The 10,285-nt window shown below is 39.8% G+C and overlaps 1 protein-coding gene across 1 annotated transcript in view; it reads right to left on the bottom strand.

Annotated features, from left to right (window-relative positions):
- Positions 1 to 250: 250 nt before the first annotated feature.
- Positions 251 to 10,285, bottom strand: part of otog (otogelin) — a 46,469-nt gene continuing 36,434 nt past the window's right edge. The window contains exons 47-56 of the mRNA XM_085907255.1: positions 10,124 to 10,225; positions 8,063 to 8,161; positions 7,936 to 7,976; positions 6,929 to 7,004; positions 6,420 to 6,604; positions 5,903 to 6,007; positions 5,700 to 5,819; positions 5,483 to 5,528; positions 2,588 to 2,667; positions 251 to 1,611 (exon numbers count right to left, since the gene is read on the bottom strand). Coding sequence (XP_085763381.1) covers positions 1,411 to 1,611; positions 2,588 to 2,667; positions 5,483 to 5,528; positions 5,700 to 5,819; positions 5,903 to 6,007; positions 6,420 to 6,604; positions 6,929 to 7,004; positions 7,936 to 7,976; positions 8,063 to 8,161; positions 10,124 to 10,225 — 1,055 coding nt within the window. The 3' untranslated portion in view covers positions 251 to 1,410. The remainder of the gene's footprint in view (positions 1,612 to 2,587; positions 2,668 to 5,482; positions 5,529 to 5,699; positions 5,820 to 5,902; positions 6,008 to 6,419; positions 6,605 to 6,928; positions 7,005 to 7,935; positions 7,977 to 8,062; positions 8,162 to 10,123; positions 10,226 to 10,285) is intronic.

Genomic DNA, 10,285 nt, shown 5'->3' with positions numbered 1-10,285 from the left:
GGCAGTGTGTATGTGGGTATGACTGATTGTTTGCCTCGACGTGTGCCCTGCGACTGGCTGCCAACCAGTTCAAGGTGTAGCCTGCCTTTCGCCCGATGTCAGCTGGGAGAGGCTCCAGCAACCCACCTGTGCCCTTGTACTCTGGTGCGACTTATATATGTTTTTTTTTCTCTTTTATTATGCATTTTATGGCTGGTGCGACTTGTACTTTGGAGCGACTTATAGTCCGGAAAATACGTTACTCGCAAGATTTACTGCACAATATCCTTTAATGGCATACACAAAGTAAACACAAATATTCTTTACAAAGAAAATATTAATTACAAATGGAAGTTTGTACCATACAAAACTTTTCCCCACAATTTTATTCATCATTTTGTGATTGATACCAACAGCAATTCAGCAAGTCAGTTGAAAAGAAAAGATCAATGACATACCAAAACCAAAATTTTCGACATTTTAATGGGATTCTTAGTAGTTGGTGTTTTAGTTCTAAGTTGGAATGCTTATTTTCAGCTTGGTGGCTTGATGATACAAAAATGCTTTAATTGTCAGTCCCCAATAAATAAATAAAGTGCTCCACACACAACTGGATTTAAGTCACAATCATTATTTGAATATAGTATAGAATATAGTAAACATTAATTCCCATATGCAAATATACAGTTTTTCACTTTAATATATGTGAGATGTATGAGGAATTTGAGATTTAAAATCATTAAAAAAAAATAGAAAAAAAATAGGGGCGGGAATATAAAAGATGGACCACAGACAGTTTTCTAAAAGGTCTTCACACTGCATACACACTTATTGGACGTAACATCTACATCTACACTCAACTTATTTTAAAATCATTGTAAACACAGCAATGGGTCACTCTTAATGACAGTCATCAAATTAAATTGTTGGACCCCCACCCCCCCAAACATTTACTCTTTACTGGTTGTTGCATCAAAAACTTTTAAAATCAACTTTTAATTTTGAAAGCAAGGGCTGAAAATTGATGATTTTTTTAAGGTAGAACTGAGAGTTGGAATGAAGTAATATAAGTTGCTTATTGTCAGACATCCACAGAATACTCCTAACTTTCCTGTATACCTAAGTTCCCTTAAATTTCTTCAATGAAGCACATCATTCTTTTTTGGGTTATCCTCTTTAACATTTTTGCGACTATTTCTATCCCTGCAATGTAAATCTGTCTCTCTCTAGCCTCGAGAGGTCAGAGTTCAAATGTCACAGTGCGCAGTGTGTTTGCAGCTGCCAACTCGGTGTTTCTGCACCGATCACTTCCCTGCCAGAGATGCAACAGCTTTTTTGCACGGTTGCCAGCAGATTACTTGAAATACTCTGTTGAGGCTCTGTAGTTAGGACCCAAACCTCTGTAGGCCGGGGTTCATTGTAATATCCGTTCTAGGACCACTGGCAGGAACAGTCGGTGGGTTCTTGAATGGCGTAGCTGACCCAGGTGGAGTTGCCACTGCAGTAGAGCTGCACAGAGCGTCGCTGCAGCCCCATCTCCCGACAACATTTGCAAAAACGCGCATAAGTGTTGATGTTGTAGTTGTAGATGCTGGCTGACGGACACTTCCCGTCACATGAAACAATGTTGACCTATAGGACAGAGGAAAAACGAAAGATGGTGTTTTGGACAGATGACAGAGTAAAAATATTAAGTCAACTTGATATTAAAACACAACTTCACTGTAAAAATGTTACATGAATGTTACTTCTTTGGCACATTTTCTGGGTGAAACCTCTAACTGTGACCCAATACAGAAAAAGCAGTTGAAAATTGAAGGATGGGAAATTATGGTACTTTACTGCAGGAAGAAAATGATTCAGATTCTCTAAGACTGATTGCAACTATATTACAATCCCATTCGTAATTGATTATGGGAAACTGTATTCTTAAAACAAGCATCATACACTCACTTTACTGCAGTTTACTTAGCTGTGGTTTTCTAAATGTCCTTGTAGAAGGTTCAATAACAGCCATGAATCACCACATTGTGAGTCACGTAATTTCCAGTCAATAACTAATACGATGCACCTCTGGGAATGTCACATTCAAAACAAAGGCAATAACTGGGCAATAAATGTTATCAAATGTGCATTTGGACATTTCCTGGAAACTAAATCATGAATGTGGTGATACATTTTATGCGTTCTTTGTTCATGAGTGGTTGGTCAGACGATCGGTATAGTGCACAGGTATCCAACTCTAGGCTGTAGGAAGCCAGATCCGGCCCACCGCATTATTTAATGTGTCGTTCATGTTCTGTTTTAAAATGCCAAAATTTTACATTTTCTTCACTTTACAAATGGTGAGATTTGCAAGCATTTTTTGTCACCAGTTTCTCTTTAGGTACTTTAAATGAAACAAATGAGAGTTGAACACTTTTCATTTGCTTCTGATTTTGAAACGAGTTATGCAATTAGACATCTCTATGCTTTTGAGGTTATAAAAGCCCTCAGAGAAACGAGAATTATGATGTAGCAAAAAATTAGTTTGACACACATGGTATAGTGGGATGGTCAGTTTTGTGTGCGACCGTACTAATGAGAGAGTGACACGCATGAAACATACCGGTCTGTTACTGCGACAGTCATTCTTCCTGATAGTCATCCTCACTGTCACCTTCTGACACGACTTCCCATCTTCTTTGCCTGTTCACACATGGGCAGGCCAAAGCAAACCGAATTGGAACAAGCACAACACAAAGAGCAACATACAAGAGTAACATAGCAAACACCAAGTGGAAGGAACACTCGAAAAGAAGGTTGAGGAGGGAGAAGAGCACCGATATTCCAAATCATGCACGAGCAATATTTAACCAGATTGATGAGCAATGCTTAACCTAGTAGTAACCTAAGAGGAATTACATTTCTAAATCCTTAAGGTAAATGAAAAACAAATAAAAAAAAAACACTAATTAAATCAGTGGTGCGTTGGAGAGCAACGATTAACCTAGTAATAACCTAATAGTAATTACAATTCTAAATCCTTAAGGTAAATGAAAAACAAATTAAAAAATACAAATTAAATCAGTTTGATTCACCCAAAATTTCAAGACGGTGTTTTATTAAAAGTATACAGCATATACAATATGCTTATATACTTGGCTTTGCTTTGTAATCCATAAGCAACATCTGTAATGCTTGTACAAAACAACCTTTTGGGTGATTTGATTGAAGTATAATTAATCTCTATAATTTATCCTGGACCCTGATGACTTGACTGAATGTCAAACTAATTTAGATTAGCTTTTGTACTTAAAAACAAATACTACTCAGTCATGTGAACCACCATGGAAAAAATACATGCGCGTGACGGATAGAAGACTAATCACATGGTGCGGGTGACGGATAGAGGACTAATCACACGGTCAATCTATTTAACTCTGTCGCATAACCATGAAAGAGAGACGAGCTTGCTTTGTTCTAGCCGCCATCACGGCAGTTTAACGTGCTTCAATGATGATGCCAGAGCCACATTTATCTCTGAGTGATGAATGTTCTGAATGTGCTTGGACCTGCTGACAGTTCAATCTATTAAGAGGCTATAGCAATGTTTGTGCGCTTCAAAACTAAATCAAATATATTTTTACAGTAATAACATGATACTGATACCTCTGACAGTTTCAATGAAAATTGTTTATTTTAAGCTCTAATGGTTTTCATACACCGTTAATTGCTGAAGCCAGTTGGACACTTCTATTTTGTGTTACAATATTTCAGAACTATGAAGATCAGCTTGAAATATAACTACACACCCATCAGGCAAAGTCAACTCAGTGGACTCTTTGTCAACAGTTAGGGTTCGTGTTACGTGGGAGTCACTGAGGACTCGAGCTCCCACGAGGGAACAGTCATTAAAGTCATCCACCTGTGAGGGGGTTTTACACCGGGGTAATTACTTTATGATGTCATCATCTAATTAAAAAAAACATAACTTTGTGTGAATAAGATACACCAGTCTACCCTGTCTGTGTAAGGTATATCTGTATTATTTTATTTTTATTTGAACTTTCATTTGAATGGATGTTGCACTAAAATTGTAGATACTGCACCAAACTGGTCTTTACCCTTGTACAACTAAGAAATTCTATTCTATTCTATTCTATTCTAATCTATTCTATTCTATTCTATTCTATTCTGTTCTGTTCTGTTCTATTCTATCAGGTAAGAATCTTGAGACAGCAATGCAACGTAGTTTTTGGTATGTCTTGTAGCCTACAGATTTAATTGCACGGTCGAGAAATGTGTTTGTTTTGTTGAAAAGAATCATCGTGTGTATATATTGGTTGTGAAAAAGCAAATTAGGCTGTCAGAACTACTACTATATGTTGGACTTGGGAAGCACAGTGCATCTCATATCAGCTTTGGTTTCTCAGCAAGCTAGTGGAAGAATGCAGGAGCATGGCAACCTTCTAAAGCAGCTACTTGGGAAAATGTCTCCAAACACCAAACCACATTACTATCAACTAGGGAGGACATGCAGACATCTAAGGCCAACTACTGGGTCTCTACCAACAGCACATTGTTGGCAATCAACAATGCACTACCCAGACAGTGCTAAATGTGGAGCGAGTGAAGAGACAACTCAAAGTGCTTTACATGGAACATTGTGGAAAGACAAAGTACTTATTTAATTCCCACTTGTTGGTTTTACACCCTTTTGAGTGACAAAGAGCTCAAAGCAAGCTTTGATTAGGAAAAATTTTATTCACTAAATATGAGTGCATTTCAATGAGTTTCAAGAGCATGTGTAAGTGGTAAAACTGTATTTTAATGGTTTCTCTAAAAGGTGGATTTTCATCTATTGCAGATGGGTCTGGATTTTTGATTTTTTTTGCAATAAACAGGTGTTCACTGTATACCAACTTATGTTCTGTTTAAGTGTTGCATGCATATTTTTCTACAGTAAGTATGAAATGAGATAAAAGAAGAGAGGACAGCCCTGCTTGGGGCCCGGAGACTGCAATCAAATATTTGGTGTGTTATACCGGTAACATCTTGGAGCGAGCGAGTACATTGTTGAATATCAACAATATGCGGTTGTAGTTTTGGTACCTCTTTCGCAGTTTGTGTTTACTGTGGGAGTCAGGGAGCTAACAGGGAATGGGAACAGAGGGAATCCGGTACCTGGTGGGATTTGTACATGTTGGTAAGCTGCAGCACATAAACCACTAAGCCACTTACATGTTTTCAGGTGCTTTTCAGTGACGGCTACTGTTAAAACAGCAGCCATTTTTTTTTCACTGAAAATTACACTGAAATAAAAGCACACTAATGTGAATACTTAGAAGACAATCCTGACAGCAGAGCAAGAGACAAATTTGACATTGTGGCTGGGAATTTAAACTGCACAGGTGAATATTACGTGTCAGAGGCATGCTGGACGACAAGTGAGTGTCAGTTACAGCCTACAGCTCTATACTAACTATATTACAGCTGTGCTATGCTAACATCACAAACTCACATGTCTTGCAACATCCGTCCATGTAACTTAAGATAGTTCCTCCAATCTGCACACAAAAGAGAGCAAAAGCAATGAATCATCAAAACAATAACAGTTGGTCATTTAAAGGGGGCGGAGTTAGTAGTCCAGTGCTAACAATGATACATTTTTTTTACCCTATTCCCAAAATGGACACAACCACCATGTTTTTTGTGTGCACGTGTTTGATCACGCTGACCTTCATACACTCTGTTTCATTGAAGGGGGGACAGCTGAAGGGGTAGGAGATCAGTGTCGGGCCAGACAGAGTGTCTGTGCATTCAAACTTCCGGCAGTTGGACACCCAAGATTTCCCTGGCTGAAAACACATTCATATTAACTATTCATCTATATTATAATATGTTAGAATGAATATAGAATATGTTGACACTAATTGCCCACCTTATAGAGCATTGTTGATCCATTTTCATGAGTGTAAAGGCACGATATATTCTTGCAAACTCCACAGCACGTAGATTGGTCTTTTGCAGGGATATACATCTGATTCTAACACACACACACATACACACACAAACATTCAATTACAACTAGCCTACAAGGAGTTAGGTAATGTCACTGTTATCTAATACAAGGTCATATGTTGAAAGAGACGGCAATCTTCGTCACGGAATATTTACTTAGAACACGATTAAACAATCGTTTTACACTTCCAAAATAATTTCATTTAATTACTGTAGAATGCTGATACAAAGTCTAAATATTTTAAATTCATTAATTATTGGACCTCATTTAAGAATCTCAACTCCAGCTCCCTACCATGAAGGACCAAAAAGCATGTTTGCATAATTCCAAGGTCTAAGAAAATGAACCAGCATTTTACTTTTAATTTCAAGTGAAACAGCTGAGGATTTTTTAAACCCAAGTCTTTGATCAAAATAGTTCCCACTTTATATCTTACGATTTTACAGAGGGCCGAGCAGTTGGTGCTGCTGGTCCGGAGAACGTGAAAGCCACTTGACATGTCCAGGGTGCGGCTGCACTGCCGGCTGTAGCATAAGCCGTCCTCACGATGTTCCACCAGGGTCTGACCGGGTCGCAGCACCCCCTGTACCACCCCCTGGTATACGCATACCGCCTCTCGCACTGCATACACATCCATGGTTTGGATTGCATGGTTGAAATGAAAATACAATGTGGAGAATGAATCGCCAAAATTTTCATCAGTTTCAAACCACATTTTACAAGTCAAAGAAACTGCATCCAAGTTCACTAGTCAGTTTATGATGCACATTAAGAAAAACTTCCTGTGAAATATTTTCTTTGCTGATATATATAATAAATACATTTTGTGCAGATCAATCTACAACGATTATTTTTCTTCAGATTTTGTTTTTCATCTGTACAATGAATCACTTCAGCGTATGAAGTTCCACCGGGTATATGAGGCCGATTTGAAACAATACTCACCACACTTGTATCTTTTGCAGGCACATTGATTCTGTGGGTCAGACAGGAAGGCCTGCTCCAGCTGAGGAGCCTCTCCCTGCACAATGCATGTTGATATTTAATGATCTGTGTACTCCTACATACATACATACATACATACATACATACATACATACATACATACATACATACATACATACATACATACATACATACATACATACATACATACATACATACATATATATATATATATATATATATATATATATATATATATATATATATATATATATATATATATATATATATATATATATATATATATGTATATATATATATATATATATATATATATATGATATATATTCAAGTCATCCACCTATATATACATACACACACACACACACACACTATTTTGTTCTGATATGATGTGCAAACAGGGGTCCCTAACCACCAAGCAGACGGACCAGTCCCAGTCCGGGTCAGCAAGTCCTTTGGGACATTGAACCAAAACTATTCATTGTTATTTTTATTTGATGATTTAATTAGATTCATCATCAGAGTCATCAGAGTCTTTTGTTCTGAAAATCTGTTATATTTGCACATGCCTGTCCAAAAGCTAAACTAACTAACTAAAAAGCATGTTGGGACAGCTTCTTTGAAAAGGGCAACAGGCCAAAAACTGATAGAATCAAGACCCTACAACTTTGAAGAAAAAGAAAGCTGTACTTAAAGACAGTTTTGTCAGTTCTATTTAAGCGACGGGTTATTGCTTACAGGTATTCCATGCACCAAACCTTAATACGTAAAATGTGGCGACAGGCTCGCGATAATTATACAATTAAATTGAGCGATTGGTAAGCTGTATTTTATAAGTTGCTTTCATGTTAATTTTAGGTTTTTATACAAGTCTGCCACAATATATCTTTACATGAAACTGGTCCAAGCCACAAAAAAAGCACAACTCACATCCAGCTCTGACATCCCAAGTGCAAAAAAGGCAGATTTTAAGGACTTAAACATACCAGTTCACATTTGGGAGGAGCAATCTTGTCACAGGAACACACTGAAAACAAAACACGATATGAAGTCTAGAAATATGTAATATAAATATATATATATATATATATATAAATATATTTTATATTGTACCGCATGTGTGGTTGGCACAGCAGTGATCTGTACTGGTCACTGACATCAGTGCCATCCCAAATGGACAGCTGAGTTGAGGACATCTAGAAGGTTCACATACTAAACACACACACAACACATTCACACACAGGTTATTTATTATGGAGTAAAAAAGTTAAAGAAAAATATGTGTTTTTTGTTTCTGTAAATGTTTATAAAGTGTAAATGTAAATGTCACCCTCCTGCCTAAAAGTCTGTGCTGAACAACTGGCACCCACCTTTGTACGGATCTTCAACCTTTCCCTGGAGCTGTGTGAGGTGCCCTTGTGCTTCGAGAGCTCCATCATTGTACCGGTGCCCAAGAAGCCCACCATCACAGGTTTGAATGATTATAGACCTGTCGTCCTGACATCTGTGGTCATGAAATCCTTCGAGAGGTTAGTATTGAACCACCTGAAGGTCATCACGGGCCCCCTGCTCGACCCCCTGCAGTTTGCCTACCGGGCAAACAGGTCGGTGGACGATGCGGTCAACATGGGGCTCCACTACATCCTGCGCCACCTGGACACCCCAGGGACGTACGCCAGAATCCTGTTTGTGGACTTCAGCTCTGCTTTCAATACCATCGCTCCTGACATCCTCCACCAGAAGCTCTTCCAGCTTGCGGTGCCTGACTCCACCTGTCAGTGGATCACCAGCTTCCTGACCAACAGGAGGCAGCATGTGAGGCTAGGAACCATCCCATCCGACACCCGGACTACCTATACTGGCGCCCCACAGGAGTGCGTCCTCTCCCCACTGCTCTTCTCTCTCTACAGTAACGATTAGTCCTCAGGCGACTCTTCTGTGAAGCTCCTGAAGTATGTGAACAACATCATTCTCATCGGACTGATCCGGGACGGTGACAAGACTGTGTACAGACAGGAGGTGGAGCGGTTGGTCCACTGTACAGCCAAAACCACCTGGAGCTGAACCTGCTCAAGACCATGGAGATGACGGTAGACTTCAGGAGAGAGCCTTCACCACTTCCACCCCTAACTATCCACAGTAATACTATTCTCTCCACAGACACCTTCAAGTTCCTGGGATCCACAATCTCTCAGGACTTGAAATGGACCAGCCACATAGACTCTGTTTGGAAGAAGGCCCAGCAGAGGCTGTACTTTCTGAGACAGTTCAGGAAGTTCAACCTGCCACAGGAGCTGCTGAAGACCTTCTATACTGCCATCATCCAGTCTATCCTCTGGCTCCATCACTGTCTGGTTTGGATCGGCCACCAAACAAGACAAGCACAGACTGCAACGGACAATCAGGACTGCAGAAAAGATAATTGGGACCAAGCTCCCATTTATCCAGGACTTATACCTGTCCAGGACCAGGAAACATGCAAGTAACATCTCGACAGACCCTTGTCACCCAGGTTGCAGTCTGTCCCCTCCAGACGGCGTTACAGAGCACTGTACGCCAAAACCAGCAAACACAGACTTCTTCCCCCAGGCTGTCGCTCTGATGAACTCACACCACTCATAGAGTCTCTGAGTCATTACTGTGCAAGAACATCTTGCTCTCAATGCTTTACCTTTGGATTGTCCATATTATGTGTACTATGTATCCTCTCTGCATCCATTGCAGCCTGGTCATCCTGGAAGAGGGATCCTCCCATCTATGGTCTCTTCTCAAGGTTTCTCATTTCCCTTAGTAGGAGTTTTTAGTTTTTCCTTGCCCTTCTGGGAGTTTAAGATCAGGGGATATTTAAGAATAATTGTCAATTTTTGCACATGTTCTGAATGTTGTTAGCTACCTAAATGTTGTACAGAGGCCGAGATGTACCGGAGTCAAATTCCTTGTTTCGGACGCTCAAAATTGGCAAATAAAGATTGATTTTATTTGATTAATGTGCGTGTGTGTGTGTGTGTGTGTGTGTGTGTGTGTGTGTGTGTGTGTGTGTGTGTGTGTGTGTGTGTGTGTGTGTGTGTGTGTGTGTGTGTGTCTGCGTGCGTGCGTGCTTGCGTGTGCGTGTGTGTGCATGTGTGTGTGTGCGTGCATGTGCGTATGTGTCTGCGTGCATGCGTGTGAACAAACCACATTGGTAGGTGGGGCAGCAGTGGTCCTTGGTGTTCGGGCCCACAGTCAGAACCTCCCCATCCAGACACAGTGGAGGAGTATCCACACAAGATGAACAGACTACAGGAAATAAGCACACAATTTCTTAATGACACTGTACAACACACATATGATTACAGT

The sequence above is a fragment of the Syngnathus leptorhynchus genome, chromosome 3, assembly GCF_054491065.1.
Source record: "Syngnathus leptorhynchus isolate UIUO chromosome 3, UIUO_Slep, whole genome shotgun sequence".
Classification (NCBI taxonomy): domain Eukaryota; kingdom Metazoa; phylum Chordata; class Actinopteri; order Syngnathiformes; family Syngnathidae; genus Syngnathus; species Syngnathus leptorhynchus.
Note: the sequence above shows the minus strand (reverse complement) of the source record. Positions and strands in the feature narration are given on the sequence as shown.